The sequence below is a fragment of the Oryzias latipes genome, chromosome 3 (assembly GCF_002234675.1).
Source record: "Oryzias latipes chromosome 3, ASM223467v1".
Taxonomy (NCBI): Eukaryota; Metazoa; Chordata; class Actinopteri; order Beloniformes; family Adrianichthyidae; genus Oryzias; species Oryzias latipes.
Window position 1 is genome coordinate 22,550,052 of NC_019861.2, and position 21,358 is coordinate 22,571,409.

At 37.9% G+C, this 21,358-nt stretch overlaps 1 protein-coding gene across 1 annotated transcript in view; it reads right to left on the reverse strand.

The window, feature by feature from the left end:
* cdyl2 (chromodomain Y like 2) overlaps window positions 1-20,904 on the reverse strand; it is a 30,870-nt gene extending 9,966 nt beyond the window's left edge. The window contains exons 1-3 of the mRNA XM_004067348.4: window positions 20,517-20,904; window positions 4,393-4,984; window positions 395-600 (exon numbers count right to left, since the gene is read on the reverse strand). Coding sequence (XP_004067396.1) covers window positions 395-600; window positions 4,393-4,984; window positions 20,517-20,540 — 822 coding nt within the window. The 5' untranslated portion in view covers window positions 20,541-20,904. The remainder of the gene's footprint in view (window positions 1-394; window positions 601-4,392; window positions 4,985-20,516) is intronic.
* Between the last annotated feature and the right edge of the window lie 454 nt (window positions 20,905-21,358).

The window sequence follows — 21,358 nt, forward strand, 5'->3', positions numbered from 1 at the left end:
TTGGGGGGGTAAAATTTAATGAATTAGACCATCATTTATGATATGAAATGTTTTATAACTCAGAAAAACTGAGCTTGGCTTAAAATATGTGATGTTTGCTGCAAAATCTACATGAAATGACATTGGAATAAATGAAATCAACCCCTAAATACTTCTAGATTCCTTGTTTATGAGAAGATAAAAAAACAGCTTTAATTTTAATTTCTGAAACTGGCTTCAAGAATGCTCCCTTCCAGTCCTGGACAAGTACCCGTAGGGTTTTTATTACAAGATTAAATTAAAAACTTTCTAATGAATAAAAAAGCCCAATACATTTTTCCATGTGATAAAATGTACATTCTAGCAAAGGCCCAAATGGAAACAAAGGAAGGATAGTGTGTACTCTTGAGCTCACCTCTGGTGTGAGAGCATTGTTGTCTGTTGTTTGGCTTGAAAGCAGGATGTGTGTGAACCCTTCTTCTTTCCTGACAACAATGTCTCTGAAGCGACAGTTGCTCTCGTTCTGTCGCACGTTGTACCTGAGCCGCTTGTCAAACACGTAGCCCTTCTCCTCCGCCAGCTTCCGCTTTACTGAGCCCTGGACGTGAAGCTTTCCATTGGCTGCAAGCGAATCAGACACAGATGTTCAAATGTGGCTGTCAGTTTATGGCAAGTGATGACGAAATACAGGTAGTTTTGCAATAATTTCCTAATATTTTGAACTTTGTATCTAATTTGGCCGCTATACCTGCTGCATGAAGGAGACACAATGTAGGAATGATGAAATCCTTAACAAAAACCATTTATTTTGGTTGTGTGGATGAATGAAACGTGAATCCAAATGGTGCTTCTAAAGTCTATAAAACTGTATATTTTTAAGGCTGCATACTAAAAATAATAGAGAAGTTGTCATAAATGTTACACATTTACATTAAACTTATGTAGAACAGCATTATCACTATAAAAATGTTGATGAATTTTTTGCATTAGGCCATGTTGACAGGTGAATCTGGGAGTGCTACAATACTGGGGTATTTCCTTAGGAGTAAAAAGCTTAGAATCTAAAAGGCCTTAATGAGGCGACGGTATACATGTTTACTAGTATGGCAAAGATGAAGTTATCATGTTCTGACAATGCTGGAGCCATTAAGGACCTACTTAGAGGCTACACCCTGAACTTAAAGAACCACATGCATAATGAATTAACAACATTAATGCAGAGCTTTTTTATGCTTTTGTGTTTATGTTTTAGTGATCCTGCTTGAAGCACAAGACTCTATTGGGTTAATGAAAAATAGCTGGCAACTGGAATGTTTTGATTCGCTAATTTATGCATTAGCTAATGCTAATAAAATGTTCATTTTCACCATCTTTTAAGTAACATTTAGGACTGATACTAATCTACAATGTCTATGTATCAAAGTCTCACAGTATGCTACTAATCAATTTTTGTTAACTGCTGAACATTGTGACTTTGTAAAACTCGTCAGACACACAACTTCAAAATTAAATAGTAACATTTTAGAACTTCAAAGAGACAAACACTGATATTAGTTTAGTCAAATAGTGGATCCTCGTTTAGAATGAACCAATTTAATTTTGAATTATTAGCACAGAACAGGCGTCGCAAATATTAGTTTTGCTGCTCATTTTATTTTAAAATCTTCTCTGATGTTGGCATTTATATTCTAAGCCTGATGTCTTCATTACATCAGCAGCTGTCATCTCTGTGTCAGCTCAATCCATTTCACTCACACACCTCTTTGATCTGTCGATTCTTTTTATTTTTTTAATTTAAGATCTATTAATGCTAACAACAAGAGTTTAGTTAAATTATAAATTAAAAACTAACTTTTCTTTGGGAAGCTGGTAATCCTTGCATGAAAAGTACAGGGAGCAAAAGAAGTAAATCAAAATGAAGCCATGTAGTGAATAAATCCCACAGTTCTATGCAAACTAATTAAACTGAATTTTACATTTATTTTCAATAAAACTAAAGTAATATCCAACTTTGAAAAACATACCACTGAATATGTACAGTATGTAATGTTGTGCAGTTAAAGTAATGACCATTTCAAAAGCCCTTTTATATGATATAGACTCTCTTATAAAGTTCAACTGACCTTTTTAAATGACAACAAATGATTAACTTCAGTGGTTCAGACCCTGGACTGTGACCCAAGAGTTGGATTTACGTGTACTATCAACTGCGATGCAATAAAATAAAAACTTTAGGGATTGTGGTGATGACAGGGTGTACACATGTTTCGTATATGAAACATCTATTGCAAATAAAAGAATATGCAAACTTAGGTTTACTGGACTTCTGTGCCAACTACTTCTACATTTTTTACTGTCCATGCTGGGATTTGGATGTAAACCTCTACAGACTATACAGTCCAAAGGATTCTTGAAAAACAAAAGGTCAAATTTCAGGACCAAAAGTGATCGCTTCAGTCTTTCATGAGGCAAACTTTGAAACTATATTTCTTGCAGGAGGTTTTATTTAATTTCAGAAAAGTTTATGGGGTAAAAATGTAACATTACAAGTGAGGATTAATGGTTCAACACATCGACACCAGATGCCCTTGTAACTCTGAAGCACAGACATGCTGTGTGTTTTGAGGTTGCATTTTAAACTCTGAATTATAATGTACAATAATTGAAAAAGCCGGACATAAAATGGTTTCATAACACTAATATTGGTTCAAGCAACAGTAATCCAATCTATGGGTCTCATATTATTTGCGTAACAGACATGAGTCTGTGCCTTTGTGACCACTCGCTTTGACTATTGCAATTAAGCGATGCATATATTGAACCGGTTTGACTTCTAGTTTCCACAAGCATTTTTATAATAAAAAACACTTTATATAGCTAGTAATGCAAAATGAAAAAAGTATTGACATCCTATATTTTCTACATCAGAAATTATCTAAAAGATGCTTTTTTAAATGAAAAAATTCAAAATTATCTCAGAAGAAAAGATGACTAATCAATTTAATGAATCATTATTCCTTCTTAAGTAAAGATCAAACATTGACTAATAACAATTTTAATACAGGCCCTATCTGCAACGACTCGCATGTGGTAGGGATTTAACAATTCATTTAAGCAACAATACAATTCACACCATCATTTGTGGCTGCTAATATGATTCATTGTTGATATTGATTCATTTGGAACGATCTGATTCACTGGCTTAAAATGGATCCAGGACATCTTTAGCCAAAAATTCAACCAGTGTGACTCAGAGATAAATACCTGGATACTGAACAGTGAAGGTGAAGTTTTCCAGATTTCTTGTATTTCTTGCAAGATAATCAAGTATAAATTAAATATGTGTACAAACATACTAGTAAAAAAGAATTAATGGCAAATCCATTCACATTTTAGCTTCATCAAGTTCAGCCCACTGTTGTTTTTCTGCATTCTACCACACTGTGTGGTCACATGTCTTTGCAAAAATTTAAACTATTTTCCTACACACTGGGCCATGATTATTTTTTGCTGCCATCACATGTGTGTTGGTCATTATGATGCACTTAGTTGTTATAGTCAAATAAACCTATTGTGCTTCAATTCAAATGCTATTTTGATTTATTTAATACTGAAATGAATTTAGAATGGTATAGGTCAATTCAATTTGATTAACAACTTGCCTCAGACAGATCGATCTATTTCATAGGAAAATAAATTGATTAATCAATTAGGTAGATTGATCGTTATACCCCTAGTGGTCTTAAGCCCTTTCAAAAAGTTGCTACAAGCCTTTTAACTGGGACTTCTAAACTAGAGCACATCACCCTTATTTCACCTTCACCACACTGGCTGCAATTTTTAGAGACTTAATTTAAATCTCTTGATTTAGAATCTTTATGTCTTCTCTTTATCTTGCAGAGTTTTTGCACCTTCACACTCCTGCTTGACCAATAAGATCAACAGATCAAATGCTCCCGAATGTCCCCAGGTCCAATTGAAAGCTAAGAGGTGAAAGAGAATTCTCTGTGGCAGCACCTAAATTGTGGCAGCCTTCCACTTTATTTTTTCCAGTATTTTTATCCATCAAATATTATTTCATTATTATTTCAAATAGTGTTTCATTTATTTTAAAGTCCTATTTTGTATTTGTAAATCAGAATATTTCATCTAAAAAATATGCTTAATAGGATGATTGTTGATTTAAAATAGTCCCTTAGGTGTGAGTGTGTGTAGTTGTGTGTTCCTGAGATGGACTGACATGTAGTACGATTTAGCCACCCCCTGTGACCCTTAATAGATAAAGAGGTATAGAAAAATGATTGAATAGGTAGTTCTCTTTCCTGTTTGTGTGATGTGTATTTTTTCCTTTTGTTTAACTGCGCAACATTTTGGTGCTTTGGTTGTGACCCGTTTAAAATATAAAGACGTTACCTAGTTCAGTAGGAAAATGTGTTCCAGCGGTGTCTTTGTGCCCCACTTCTCCGTCCACTCCTTCTAAAGGTAGTCTTTGTGACCTTGCTGCTGTCCTGTACATGGGTGCTTCCATCTCTCCGCTTTGCAGTCTGCCGTCGGGATCTTTCAACCGGTGGAAAAAGCGAGGATCCCTGTGTGTCATGGCTTTACTTATTTTGTCTCCAAAAGAATGTTTTCCTGCATCAACACCTGCCCTCCTCTGCTTCTGAGTAGGTCCCAATCCTCCACCTCCAATTCCCAAACCAGAGCCGACTTTCACCCCCACAGGTTGTTCACAAGTTCTTTTTTTTTTAGGAGCCTCAGATCGAGCTCTGGAGTGTTCGAATGCAGAGGCATGGCCGATGGTGTGGGGGTGGCTGCGGCTATTCGGGAGCTTGGTTCGTTTGCGTGAGTGCAGTCTTAAACTGTTAAACTGGTCAATGAATTCCTCACAGTGTAGCAGGTGATGCTCGGGTTCCCAGGTGTCCTCTTTACTACCGTATCCTTTCCATCTAATCAGGTACTCCCACTTTCCCTTCTTGTTCCGCCTCTTGTCCACGATCCGCTCCACCTGGGGGCCAACACAGAAGAAAAGAGGGAGGCTCAGAAGACAACAAAAAACATTTTGTTTTAGGAAAACGGGCAAGAAAATATAGATTCATCACATTCAGCTAAGAGGAAAATGATTTTTTGTAAAATATAACCACAACCCTATCTATTTTACTTTTGAATTTTATCAATCCATCACAGAAAACAGAAAATGAGGATTTTGCAGTTTCTTACATTTAAATAGATAAGAGATTTGTAATGTTTATCATAGGTATACTTCAACTGTGAGACAGAAAGTATGAGAATCCAAGAAGAATCAAAGATATGGATAAAAAAAGTGTCAAAGTCTGGGTTCGTTTCTCCACTGCTGCATTTTGAACCAAAATGCAGCAGTGGCTGTTCTTGTGACACAAAGTCATTTCAGTTTTTTTTCAGGACCTTACTACATGTTAAGTATACCTGTTTTGAATGAGATGCTCAGGTTTTAGGAGCCTAAACACAAACAAGTTCACAAGTTTTTAAAAGTTATATTTGAATTGACTAGCATAATTTGTGTGCAAAAAATGTTTTAAATGCCCCGGTCCATTGGTTTCATTGTTTTTCAAAGACAATCCTTTGTTGTGTCTATTGAAGATAAACCAGCTAATAAATTTGAGGTCATACTGTCTCCACTAAGGCACATGTGTCAAACTCAAGGCCCTTTTTATGTGGCCCACAAGAGCATAAAAGTTTTTAATTTCTTAAAATAAAAACAAAAATTGGTGTGTATTTATTCATATTTAGGGGGAATTGGATTTGAAATATCGGATTGGGCAGCTATACATTAGGACTTAAACACTGTCCATATAACCTAACCTGACAGAATCAAATGTAAAAGGATTTATGCTAGAGTAACAAGCAAACATGTGTTTTCTATGCAACTGTAATTGTCACTTTAAAAAAGTTATAATAAATAAATAATGAGTTATTTTACATTAAGGAGTAGTCGCGTTTATTTTTCATTACATTTAGTTACATGTATAAGTTATATCTGGCCCTTTGAGGACAGCCACTATGCTGATGTGGCCCTCGGTGAAAATGAGTTCGACACCCCTGTACTAAGGTGATAAGTAAGCATTGAAATATCTTATGTTCCTAAAAAAGTACAAGTCAACACTACACATGATCATGACAGTTAGAGACCCTTCAACTCCCCTTGTGCTTCATTCTGTCTAAGGTCTGTGTGAGGGTCTTTCACATGTAAATGTTTTATTTTGTTTTTGAACATCAGATGAACAATAAATAGCTTCAGAGAACCAAGTATTTTTAAGGTTTTTCATTTTTGAAATTATCTTATTTACATTTTCCAAGTCACAAATGTTTAAATTACAAAAATGACTAAGACAAACATGACTTCAATCTTTTGATGCATTTAAAAAAAGTTCCAATCATGCCCACTAACCCCTGTGTTGTTTTCTGCAGACCAGCAGCAGTCGATTAGAAATGTGGGCTTCAAGCTTTTTTCAACGGCATTTTTTCATATCCTCCTGACTCACAGTGGTTTGAATAAATAAACACTCAGAAATGTTATTTTAAGCCTAATTTTTCACATATATGCCATCCATCATCAAAAAATTGCCATAGAAACATGTTAAAAACACCAAAACCCGACTAATTTCATTGGAGTTGGTAATTAGCCAGTTAAACTTAGTTGAGAAAAATATGAGTGTTCCTCTTTGACGGGGGTCATCAACTCAAATTTAAAGAGGTCCAGTTGGAAAACATTTCTTGAAGTTAAGGTAATAAAATGATGTTCTAAATATTCAGTGTAATATATTTTTCAGTAGCCGAGGATTGGTGGCACATCTTTATATGTAACTCTCACTTCTGAGTAATTGAGTAAACTTGAAACTTTGACAGTATTTAATGTCACATAACATAAAACACATGGAACTGTGCGCCAGACAGACAGCCACACACACACACACACACACACATGCACGCACACACACACACACACACACACAAAACAGGACAACTGCCAACATCACCAAGAAAAATGAATGAAAGGAAGATCCTCTATCCCTCATTAGCTTCTTGAATCCATTGTGTCTGCATCTTTATTATTGTGAGATTATGTAAAACATTGGAGAGTCAGTCACTGCATATTATGCAGAGCAACTTGGTACGTGGAAACAACTGTCTCCACAAATCCATACATTGAGGAAGACTCCTGGTTCTGTCTGTAAACAGCAGCTTTATGTTTCTTTAAAGTTAAAAACTCAGTTTTCTCATCAGCTCTTTTCTCCCCAAAGAAACTTTCCAAACACGTATTTTTCTTTGGCTTTTGTGAACTTTTAGCTTTGGGCTTATAACTTAGCTAGCGCTCCGAGCAAGCAGCCCCTATTCGGCACGCGACAAGTCAAGACGGATGTGGTAAACAGAATCCGGTAGTTTTACAAAATAAAACTTGAAAATAAAAATAAAAAAGTGGAAAGAATCACAGTTAGCGTATCAAGCGGCCCTCGGACCCCGGACCGGTACTGGTCCGCGGCCCAGGGATTGGGGACCCCCAATTTTTAATTTATTGGGAACAGGCAGTACGTCGAAAAATGACGAGTTGGGGGACACCCAATACGTCAAAAAATGACACGGAGAGGGCACAGAAAATATGTCCATATATGACAAGTTGGAAGTGAGTATGTGTTGGTTGCAACGACAACAATAGCTGCACCATTTAAAATAGAGGTGCCATTCGTATTAGTTTTGCGTCAAGTTTGGATCTGGGTCCGGGTCCACATGACCCAGTGTCTGGGAGGAACACGATCTGCTAGTTAGTGATCCCTGCTCTATGAGCTTCTCAAAATATCCTGCTGATTATCAGGTCCTCTTTGTAAGAACTTGTGATTCTGTATTACGTTAATCATAGGCTTCATTACTTTTTACTATATTCTTACAGGACTCAAGTTATAGCTTTGTGATGATTGTTTCAATATGCTTACTTTGTTGATGTTAAGTCACTTTGTAGTTCATTTTACATAAGTCATAATATATATTTCCTTGACATATTTATTATATCAATAAGTCACTGAGGGTGTATTGGACACATTTAGTTTAAGTGAACCAGAGTTCGTTTCCCTCGATAATCCGGAATTTTTTTTTTTAGTCTGAATACACCCAACCCTGGTCCGGGACCAGGAACTGCTCTCAGAACCATTTTTTGAGGTGGTCTCGATTCATATGCCATATGTTCATATGTCACAAACACTTAGTATACCTTTATACCCGACATCTTCTCATAACTGCAGTTGCTAGCATTTTCTGACTAACAGCACGCACGGCACGTCACCTTGCCAATATTCACCTTCCATCATGCCTCCGCCGTACCAAAGTAACAAGTAAGAAGTGTTGTTCCCGACGTTCAAAAACTGGTAATCGCAATATAACGTTTTAACTATCCCGACAAGAGTTGTAAAGCGCAGCACATCCGTCTTTCTCTTGTTTTAACCCATCCTCATAGTTCCTGGCCAATGATAGAAGAGACCTTTAGTCCCATGGTTTTGTTTAGAAGCTTTGGTCCTGAACCGGATACTCCGCTTGACAGCAGTCTGAATACAGACCAAACACAAGGTTCAGGACTCGATACAGAAAAAATTAAGTGGACTCGCTCCCCTTAAATGATTTTCCCAGTCTGACTACACCTTGTGTTACCTTTGCTCCTTTAAAATTGTTTCAAAGCACATGAGCATAAGTTAACTACCCAACATGTTCACATAGAACGTGTTTGTTTAGTGCAAATATGTAGTAAACACATTATGGTGGAGCGCATTGGTTGATGAATCAGTTGTAAGCATCTGTTGTTTCTTGCGCTGGTGTGAAAAAAAAATATGTGGAAGAACTGGAAATGCACTGCCCACGCTGGGGCTCTATCTGTATGTTTTGCCCTATCACAAAAGAACAAGAACAGGTCACGGTTCACAAAGAAAAACTTATTTATAAAGTGTTAAGTTTAAAAAAAAATCCTCAGAAAGATCAGAACACACGTTTATGGGCACACCTGTTTGTTAAAGAGCGGGTTGAATGATCTTCACTGATCCCCTTTAGCTAAGAATTAGAAATCAACAATACCATTGAACACTCATTTGCGATCATAAACCTGTATTTTACTGATTGTGTGTGAGGAAATACATTACATAATCAGAGTATTTGCCTGCCAAATGACTATTTCTTTATCCTCTTATGTCTTTGAGACCATTATGACAGAAGACACCTCCCACAGCTTAAACACAAAGAGGTTTATGTAAACATAAAGGTATAGGATTATTTTTTTAAATTATATCATGAAGGATTTTATTGTGAAAAATAACCTGTTTAAGAGGGGAGCTTTTAGGCTCACACACATGCACAAATGTTGGTTTGAACACATGCAAATACAGTTTTTTTTGTCATCTGGAATAGAAGTCAAAGCTCTTTCTATTTTTTATGATATTTAAAAAAGTCAGTTCACTGTTTACTTTTGTTGTCATGGTAGCCTGTGTGTTTGGGCTGCCATGTTTGATAGTATGCTTCTGTTTTCTTAGTTTGTTGAACATTTAATACACAAAGCAGTAAATAAGCTGAAGTGTATACAGAACCAATCCTTTTCCATTTGCCTCTTTTCTGTTCTGTAGAAGTGAGACTTATTATCTTTTGCAAGTAAAATAAAGCAAGTAGTTCCTTTAACTCCACTTCTTTCAATTTGTCATTTTTAGAGAGATCACTCATTTATTTTTTTGATCATTTTTTATAAAGAAATGCAACATTTATACAGTATACCTTCTAAGGATAAAAAGTGGAAAAGCTGAGACTATAAAACATGACTTTTATTTTGGTAAATACCCAGCCAAAATGTTGTACATGGACCTTAAACATGGTTTAAAAATGAAAAGCCCAAATTTCTGTATTTAACTTGACAGCATTGCTGCAAAGAGCGTGTTTTGAATTGAACACATTTTTGTCAAAAGACATTCTGAACTCAAACTTTTGGAAATCTCAGACTATAAGACAAGTGGGCCCTTGTGGGCAGTATAGCATGCAGCACTGCTAGTTGTCTCTTCGGCTGTGAGGGACAAGAAAACCCTGAGCTTTTTTCAAAAGATATTTATTCCACGTACATGTAGTATTTTGATTCTTTTTCTTCATTCAGAAAACACCATCTAATAGTTTTTTTGGTTAGCATAGAGCCTGATGAGCAAATGATGCATACTTTGTGTTTATGTCTGCTTACCTTCTTTCTACTTTCACTGTAACAAGAAATGAAGATCTTTGTTTATATTTTTCTTTTCCATCCTCAGGTTCAGTCATCTGTTTTTATCAAGATATGGCAGCAGTCTTCACGAAGCTCCAGTTGTTTCATGAGGTCATAACCTAAAGTATTTTTCTGTGTTTACAAGTCTCCCCTCACTTGTCTATGTTTTAATTAGGGGTGCACAATGTTGGATCTTTGTCAATTTTTGGAAAGATGATACTCGATGAACCTATACTTCCAGTAAATGGTAAATAGCGTATATTTATATAGCGCTTTTCTATCTACAAAGCCCAAAGCGCTTTACAGTCACAGACCCATTCACCCAGTCACACACACATGCACACACTGATGGCGGCAGTACATTGGATACCACTAACTGGTATCCAAAATTCTTACCTTTAGTTTGATTAATTGAAGATATTCAACCAAGTCAGCAGTTTGGTTCCAAATTAGCTAAAATAAATCCTGCTTATGATGAACCATTGCCACATGGCAGTGTGCTTAAATGTTTGGCATTATGGAATTATCTGCATTATATTCTGGTTTGTTTTCTTTATGATGTGTACTCATGAGAGTCATGTGATTTTTGAAACCACTGTGTGCTGTCTGGTTTTTTTTTTGTGTTTGGTTTTAGTGTATTCTACTGATAAGTCAACACAAGGCCAGATAACTCACTAAATGAGACTGGGGGAAGGAACACTTTACAAGTAGACTTTAGGGACTTTACAGGGGACCTGAGAGTAAAAGTACGTCTATCACTAAAGATTGCGAAGTTGAATTGTCGAGGATGACTCCGACTCCACCGACTTTTGGATGTGGATTTACCTTCCGGTATTATCTGCCTGAACTATTTACTTTGGTGAGAGGATCCCTTTATTTTGCTTTGGTGTTTTGTCCTGGAAACACCATGGCATGAAACTGAGCATTTGGTCACTCTGAGGGTAAGATTGCATTTTGGAAAACTGAAAGAATATGTAGTTACTTGTTGTTTTTTGCGGGTTTCCTGTTGTTGAAATACTGTATTGCCAGTTCTGTCCTTTTTTAGGCTTTCAGGCTGAGAGAATGTGTTTTAAGCACAACTTTCATTGTGCTTTGACTGAAAGATTTTTTCAAAGGCAAACCACAATGTTTTTAATCAAAATTCTAGTGTTCTCAAAAACCCACAAAGTTCGGATGTTAAAACAAATGGAATATTAGCAAAACAGTATTTAAAGATAGAGCAGCAAAAATCTCAATCTGTATCCATGTCTGTGCATTGATGTGTGTATTTGTGGTTCAGCATAAACCAGGAGTGTCAAACTCATTTTCACTGAGGGCCACATCAGCATAGCGGCTGTCCTCAAAGGGCCAGATTTAACTTATACATGTAACTAAATGTAATGAAAAATAAATGTATCTACTCCTTAATGTTACATAACTCATTTAATTATTTATCATAACTTTTTAAACTGACAATTACAGTTGCATTGAAAAAACATGTTCGCTTGTTACTCTAGCATAAACAACCCTTTTAAATTTGATTCTGTCAGGTTAGGTTATATGGACAGTGTTTAAGTCCTAATGTATAGTTGCCCAATCCGATATTTCAAGTCCAATTCCCCTTGATATGAATAAATACACACCAATTTTTATTTTAAGAAATTAAAAACTTTTATGCTCGCACATAAAATGACATGGCGGGCCTTGAGTTTGACACATGTGGCATAGGCATATGTGTAAAGGTTTTTGCGGCCAACAACTATTGACTTAGAGTGTGTGGATGTGTGTGTTTGTGGACAGGTTCAGCCTGATTACTCCCTTATCCGTTGTACCCATGACACTCCCCCCACCCCCCGTTATACGTGGTAAAGTGACAGTCTATTATACGATCCATTGACTGCATAACAAATAACTGGATATATCGCGCGTGATGTCACCCATAGAAAATGCTTGCTACAGGTTCCTTCCAAATAAAGTAAAATTATTATTATTATGATTAAATGAATTCAATGTATTCACCATTTTTCGGCGATATGTCCTTCGCCATGTGGGAAGATGTTCTCAGTAAGCCATGATTGGCCCATCTACGTTTCTATGATCACCACTCTCTCCAATCAGGAGTGAGCATGTTAGAAGGGCACACCCCTATCACTGAAGGCAGGCTCAGGAGAATCTGTCTAACGCTTATACATTCAACACAAGGTCACCTACTCTTTTTGAGGCATTTGATTGGTCAGTTTATAACTTGAATAACTTGCACTACTGCAAAAATGTAATGAAAAAATGTTTTATATCAGCAAGAACATGTTAATAAAAGGTAGTAGAGCAAGAATGGTTATTCTGATGAACATAATGGCCGAGTAATAGCTGTTTAATTCTCAATAGTAATCTATGGGATTTTAGCCTTTTTGGTTTGGGTCTCTTACCTGTTTTATTTTTCCATTATCATTGATGCTAAAGGGAAAAAAAATACCATAAAATAAGAAATGTTTATTAAACCACCAGGAAATATATTAATTTGCTTGATATTTCATCAATCCATTATTTTTAATTCACTTTTATTTTCCCTGCTAAATCACTTAAGGGGCAATATTTTTTATCCCAATTTCCATTTTTTTATTTTGTGACTTTTAACCCTGACATCATTAGCAGGGGAGAAAAGTTGACAGGCAATTTAGTTAATGGTTAGAACATTAGTGGAACTCACTTGCAAGACATAGGCTTTCTGTTGGCCTCCAATATGAAAAACAGGGGGGGGGGGGGGGGATGAGAAAGAGACACTGATGATATAGTGAGAACTGTAGCCATATAAGCGGGATCCAGATCTTTCCTAATATGAATGAGGAAGCTTTATATAGATGCTGAGTGTTTAGCTTCTAAAACTCAATTGCAGAACTGAAACTAGAGTGAATATGGCATATTTGCCTACATTACTGGGAGCATCAGACCTCAGTAAAAAAAAAAAAAGACGTAAAATTTGGATTTAGGATAAACATAACACATAATTTAGATGTTGCTATTAACCTCAAACTCCTCCATTCAGATATTTATCTTACTTTTCCAAATGCAATCTAAAGCACTAGACCAAAAATCAGCATAATCTGGCTAATATAGACCATCAGATAAACTATATTGGCAAAATAGGTGAAGCAGGGAGGGAAAGAAAGAGTGTTTGTGCATCAAATGTGTTGCCCTGTGTGTAGAAGTGCAAGAAAAGGCAAGTGGAAGGTGATATAAAAATAAATATAAATGTAGGCGGTGGCACAGGTGTTCTATATTTAAGCTAATTAGTACAATTAATGGGAAACAATGAACAAAAGTCAAGAAGTTCAGTAGTCAAACTTATTACAGTTGCAAGTTAGGTGACTGGTTTGAAAACATGCCTGCCATTATGTCAAGGAGACAAACCGATGAGAAGAATAATGCTTTGGAAAAGAAAGACTAGAGAATTATCTAATCTGGAGTAAATAATATTTTGCCTCGCAGAGCCATCTGTGAAACCTTTCATCAAAACTGTTCTGACATAGATATAGAAAATCTACAAGTGTAGCTACGGGATTTCCTTGTTTCAGAATGAACTGTTGGTAGCCTTGCAAGATGGTGATATGTTCAAGTTCTCCAAAGCATCCAGTTACCTTCGCTGACTGAATACTTTTACTCTAAATCATGTTTGTAAAAAAGCAATCAACCAAGTCTAGTTGACTTCTTTTTGGGCAATAAAAAAAAAGTAAATTAATCATTTGAATATTACTAGCTTTTGTTGGTCTATATCAGGGGTCGGCAACCTTTACCACTCAAAGAGCCATTTGGATCAGCTTTCCACAGAAAGTAAGACACATGGAGCTGCAACACCCTTTGGAAAACCCGATGTTTCCATTGGCATAATTTCACTTGTTTTTAAAGTTCGTGAAGATATAAGTTTTTTTTTGGTATCCTCTTTCATTTAATGGGTTCTGATGAGAACTATTTCCAGAGAGGCTACAAAACTAGCAAATTTGTCATAATTAACTAGCAGTTACAGTTTTTCTCCATGGGTTTGGCTCATTTCTTAAAACAGAAATTACATTCTGAAAATTCTAAGATCATTTGGCAAATCAGTCTTACAGATCAGCACAACACTATAGCTCACTTGCAAAATCTAATATAGCTCCCAAAACTGTTCACTCATGCTTCAAAACTAAATTCCTTTCCCATGTAAAGTCAGTGCCACGGAAATGGCAAAGATCATTCTCAATTGCTTTGGCTCATTTCTTGAAGCAGACCGGACGTTCTCAACACTCTTGGTGCTTTTGCCAAAATAATGTGGATGGTTCGGAACAACACCATGGTTCACCTGCAATAGCTCACATCTCTTCCAAAACAATTCACTCATGTCACAACTAAATTTCCTTCTCAATTAATCAGTCAGTGCCTCCAAAATACTTCGTCCCTTTGGCATTGTGTAGGCACTGCAAGTCAAAATAAGTAGATGTTTTGTCACTATAGCAGAGGACAACTGAGATATCCCTCATGTCCACCTTTCAGTCTTAGCTCAGTCCTTTATTGACAATGGTTACTGTACTGTTTTTGTAAAGCTAACAGAATACAATTTTATATAAAACTGAAAAAAAGAAAAAGGATTTTAGGGTAAGAGTAGCCTCTTAGGTTTAACAACACACATTGCACTCCTACTGCCAAGGAAATTGTAACCATTATCATTCACACACATAAAGTAACTTTCATACATCAGAGTAAAAAGAAAATGTATACAGCATAATATACTTTATAATATAAACAAAAACAATGAGAATGATATGCAGCCTACAGTGCTGTAAATAATGGTTGAGTTTCACAACTAACAGTTTTTCACTGGTCGCTGTCCTCACCCTCCCTCTCTTGGCCATCGTCCTCAACCTGCTGGCCATCCACACGCTGCTGTCTGTCTGGCCACAGACTCTCCTCCACATCACAGCATATATTCTCCCTTGCGATGCAACGAAGGAAGAAATGGCGTGCATACACTGATCTCCTGTACACACGCAGCATCCATTGCATGGAGCAAGGACCTCTGATGTTGAGCCCGATGCTCATTCACTCTCCACCTCCAAGCGGAGAAAAACTCCTCAATAGGATTGAGGAAAGGAGAGTAAGGTGGTAGGAACACTATGACCATCCTTCTATGAGAAGTGAACCAGGCCCTGATGAGCGGGCCACGGTGGAAATTCCCATTGTCCCATACAATAACATATAGTGGTGGGTGAGGCCCTACGAGACCTCTCTCATTTTCAGGGATCAAATCAAAATGAAGGCAGTCCAAGAAGAAGGGGGGAGCTTCTGTGTATTGTTTGGGCCACGACTTGGGATGTGAGTGGCCACACCATGCTCAGATATGGCAGCACACATAGTTGTATTGCCCCCTCGTTGGCCTGGGACATCCTCCTTCGTAAGTCAAGTTCTAGTTTCACCTGACTGTCAAATGCCGTAGTAAATTTATCAAACGTTCCAAGGGATTCATATATCGTATTCATGGTAGGGCTGCACGATATGAGGAAAACTTGCGATATGCGATATTAGTGATCAATATTGCGATAACGATATATTTGCGGTAAATAAACAAATAGAAAAATAAACAAAAACATCATTCCCATTTCATTGCAACAGTTTAAAAATTATACTCCAAATGACCCTCATCGACATGGGGGACAAACGTCAGGGTGGCTAACCCTGGTCCTCAAGAGCCTCAACCCTGTCTGTTTACCAATTCTCCCTAGACTGCTCGATAATGATAACCAAAATCAGGTGTGTTCAGTCAATCAGGATGTGAAATCACTTGAGTCAGCCAATCAACAGCAAGCTGGTTAAGGAGAGCTGGAAAACAGGCAGGGTTGAGGCTCTTCAGGACCAGGGTTAACATAATAGGCCTCCATCTGATTGGTCAACAATGGGAAGGCGTCCATCTGATTGGTCAAAGCATAAAGGGATTTATTTGATTCGTTAAATGCTTCAAGCTGCTAGAAGATTGTTTTAACACATTTTGGGTTTGCGATTTATTGTGATATTCGCCGTCTTTTGCGATATGCATATTGCAGAGCTGGATATTGCGATAACGATAAATTTGCGGTATATTGTGCAGGCCTAATTCATGGTATTATGATAATTATAATTTTGACAATTGAACAGACTATTGTGCATGTGATGACTTACACAATGAAATGATGCTGACTCATTTTGGAGCGAACAACCATTAGACTGAGAATCAACAATCAGTTTAGATCAACAAGATCTATTCACTTGAAAATTGTGCTAAATACCTGTACTTAATCAATTGCAAAGATGTACTGAGACATTGAGACATGTACTAAGACATTTGCAATTTGATGAAATTAATGAGAAATTCCATTCTATTGAGAACAATTGCCAAGTGGTTTGGAGGTTTGTCCATGTTGTTTTGAGAATGTAATTTCTGTTTCAAGAAATGAGCCAAACCTATGGAGAAAAACTGTAATCCACTCCTCCAATAGATTTTTGTCAACAAACAACATTTTTTCTTTTCTGGATCAGGATGGTTTTGGGCAAAAGCTGCTTGTTTATTCTGGGATGTCTCGCCGCCACATTTGAGACTTTGTTGTTTGCTAATTCCTCATTACATATCATCATACTGGTAAAGTTGTTGAAAGCAAACTAATCTGCCCAGGTGCCATTAAACGTACTGTTTTCTTCAGGAACTTCAATTTTCTAAAAATTCTCCACCGTTGTCCTACCTGGGTCGGAACATTGTTGGGATTACGCCGGCGGGAGTCGTGGCTCTGACACAGGTCGATAGTCACGTAATACTTTACTTAGAAAATGTCTATTTTTTTTTTTATTAAATCCTAATACTCAGCCAGTTAGTATTTTTATGAACCCGTCCTGTTTACTGCTTGCCCACCGTTGCCGTCAGCACAGGAGAGCCGCTCCAGGGGTGAGCAGTTCGCCAAGTTCTGACCTGCTCCTGGTTCAGATCTGCTCACAAAAATACAACAGCTGGTCGACAGACAACCCAGAGAGGTTCTGCATGATGAGGCTTTTATTCACTACTCATTCAACCTCATTCAACATGTACTGTCTTTTTAGAAGAACTTTCCATCCCATAACAGACTCTGGTCTGCGTTCACAGCCGCAAACACACCCTCTCAGCGGGTTCACGCTGCTTTCCTCCTTCTGCCCACTTGCATATCCAGGCGGTGTTAAAAGCACCACGACAATAGAACATAATAGTTATTTTACAAAACCACAGAGAGCCAGAGCACAGGGATGAAAGAGACGCTGGTTGCCGACCCCTGGTCTACAGATATAACGCCCCCCAAAAACTAAAGATCAGGGCAAAGCTACTTTTCTTTGCTTTAAGATCCGGTGGAATTACTTTAATTGCGTAAACAACTGAAGAGTGACGCTAGTTGAAAAAATGTCAACAATGGAGCTCTTGCTGCGATGCAAAAGGGTTAACAGCTTTTCAAACATAAGGTCATTGTAAGGAGGTATAGCAGTATAGCAGCTAGTATAGTTTAAATAGCTCTGAGTATTGGACAGGAATCATGCAGGTGCAGTAAACACAAAGCCTATAAACTTGACATGAACAGAGAAATAAACCACTCCACCGCCAGAGATAACAAGTGCTTACCTTCTCACGTGGTTGGTGAGTCACAAGTCTGATTTAGAGTACACTATGATCACATTTTTCTGTTCTAATAGGTCAAATTAATGTATGCACAATCTCAACAAAAACTCAGAACTCTTCTGCCAATGTTTGCCAAAACTCCAACATTTCTTCACAAACAGAAATGCCCATCACAACAGTTTTACATTAAATCGTTTCTGAGAATCATCACTTTACTACAACAGCATTCTTATAGTCATTTTGACATTTAACCAACGTTTGAAGCATCCTCCATAATATCATTTTTTAACTAATTTGTGTAACTGAAGACTGCCAATGTACAGAGATGAAATCTCTGGTATGGAAGTCCAGGCCTGGAGGGCCAGTGTCCAATGTTTTCCAACTAAAATGTCATTGCAGCTTATTATTAGCAAAACACACCTGATCCAGGTAATTACTCAGCAGAGGGTAGTGGCCCGGTTTCTGAAGAACCGGCAGGATGCTGGCCCCTAGAGGTCAACACCCACAGATTTTAATAATGTTTGAGTATATTATAAAAAAAATAGAATAAAATAAACTGTACTTGAACAAGGTGTGTAATGGTTCACTTTCCTCACAACTTGGTGATAACCATGATTTTTGGTTTGCGGTTTAACAACAACAGGAAAAAAAATTCACAAGACCTTTTTTTTTTAAATTGCTAATAAGCAAGTAACAATGCAGAAAAACCTCAGTTGGCTTATACTAAGCCTGGTGTATTATAATAAAAAAATACATAATAAATCCTTCTTACACATGTGTTTGACACTTTCTATGTAAACAAACTGATATACAGTAGGAATGCAACAATTCACTTATGCCACTTTTTGGTTCAATGGTGTGACATATGGTTAGGTTTGAAAATTGTGGCAACCCTACTTTGAACTGACATGATCTTTATTCCAAACTGGATACTTTTATTTTATATGTCAGAAACTCTAGAAATGTGCATCTTACGCTTAAGATGACAACATAGTGAGACAGTTTCATATGATGTTTAAAACAAAACACAAAGTCACTAGTATTAGCAGTATTTAGTTTGAACAATCCATGCAAAGCCAATAGAGCTGCAACACACCCTACTGCCTGAAATAGAGTTTAACTCAAAAACATGACTGGGGGAATGTCAATCTCTGGTTCATCCCTTTGGTTCTAAAGTATACTGCAGGTCACTGGATCCTTCACAAATGAAAAATGCATATATCTACTTCAAAACATTTATTTCAGTATGGGCTGTAATCCCAGACAACTATTAAAACATCAAATGTTGGTTAATTGGTTAATCTAAATTGTCCATAGGTGTGAGTGTGAATGGGTGTGTGTGATTGTGGCCCTGCGACAGACTGGCAAACTGACCAGGGTGTCCTCTGCCTTCGCCCACAAGTGGCCGGGATAGGCTCCGGCAGCCCCGTGACCCCGAAAGGGATAAAACGGCAGAAGATGAATGTTGGTAGCAGGATTTCTAGACAGTTGATGTTCATCTTTCAGCATATCTCTTAGGCCTCGCCACAACGAATCAGCTTTCACCGAGTCACACAGGTGGTTTGGCAGAGAGTTTTACACCAGATGCCCTTCCTGACACATCCCCACATTTTAGGCAGTAACCGAATACTCATTTGACTGTGAAATGTATAGCATATGTGTTGCATAGCTGATAAATAGAAGAAATCAGCATCAGAAAACCACAATGACAGGATTTACTTTTAAAGATTAGGATGCAACCAACAGTAGCATATTTTGGGTCAAATGTGGCTGGAAAATAAATGTATTTACAGCAGAAAAAATGATTAATTAAAGTTAAATAAAGTTTAAAGTCATAACACCATATGGGGAAAAGCAACTCTATTGACAGTTTCTCTTTAACTTCTGCTCTATCATACAAAAGATGATGCCAAAATTGACCACTTGTGCAAATGTATGTGAGTGTTGTGAGCAGATAATGTTATCTACAGGAACAGAAGAATGCCATGGACTTTTTTGTGTGTTTGCTCTGTCATGTTCCACAGACAATGTCGGCCCAATACGTTTGAAAAATCATCTGAGACCCCATTTGCCAGCACAGTGAAGTGTCTGTCTGCCTCAGGTGGAGATGAAGGGCTCCAGGATTTTGCGTGTCCCTTCAGCCAAACCCGATTGTTCACGCAACTTTTCCACCCATTCTTCATCACGCATCAAGCTTTTTTTTAATGGAAACGTGCGTCCAGACAGCCTGCAAACAGTCCCCAGTGCTCTGAAGGCTGGGAGGAGGACACATTTTTGGGCATGCACGCGCACCTTCAGAGCCCATCACTCCGTCTGGAGCTATTCACCATGCCCGTCCGCTCCGCTCCGCGCTGCGCTGCGCCGCGCCGCGCCGCGCTGCTGTCACTTTACCACGACTTTCCACTCGGCGTCAGACAAGAGTTCAGCCCCCCTTCAATTACATCTTATTCACAACAGTCTTTCACAATTCCCACAAAGTGTACCAGAAGCGACTTAAAGTACGAGCGCAAAAAACACAGCCTGGTCTCCGCGAAGCTCCAGCGGGTTAGTTTCGCCCGATAAAAAGGCTCAGGACACCGCTTTTTACATACGTGACGCCCTTCCCTTTACTTCCTAATTCCAATATTCGTCAATATTACAGCGCTTTTTTCCGAGGACGGCTCTTTCTCCTACCTCGTAAAGGTCTCCAGAAGCCATGGTGGGGTGCGGACAGCGGCGGAGCGGCGTTCTAGCCTGCCCAGCAGGATTTTTTGGGACCCTACTCTCGGCGTTCCGGCGAAAGCCACGATAGACAGGAATTAGCGAGCAGCCTTGTTATTCTGAGCAATCCGCAGCAGCAGATCAGCAGACAGTGTCAATCGAGCCCGGCGCTGTGCGATGGATCGTTCCACTCTTAAAACAAACAGCCAATCGGGGTGGTGGTGTTTACCCAGACCCGAGCGGAGGACCGGAAAATAAGCGCTCGGCTAAAAAAAAAAAGAAAGAAAAAAATAAAAGAATGCGCGGCGTGATGGTCTGCACGCCCCTCACATTACCGCCTCAAAGCAGCAACTCTGTGGGAGATCTGTTAGATGTCCTGTGTTTGTTCACACCATCTGAGTCCGATCTGTCACCATACCTGTCCACTTTACCGCCAAAGACACCTGACCTCACCTGAATTTGACGCAGTTCATCGACAGTCACAGGTTACCAAGGATTACCTCAAATTCACGACATTTAAACATGAAAAACCTTTAATGTAACTTAAAAAAGTAAAACAATCATACACTTTGTTACATGCACAATTGTCTTAATGGCAGACGAAATTTTACAAAATATTCATAAAAGATCATAATAATTATTGAAACATGGTTTCAACAGCATGTGACTTACTGTGACCCACTGATTAGCCATCTATCTATCTATCTATCTATCTATCTATCTATCTATCTATCTATCTATCTATCTATCTATCTATCTATCTATCTATCTATCTATCTATCTATCTATCTATCTATCTATCTATCTATCTATCT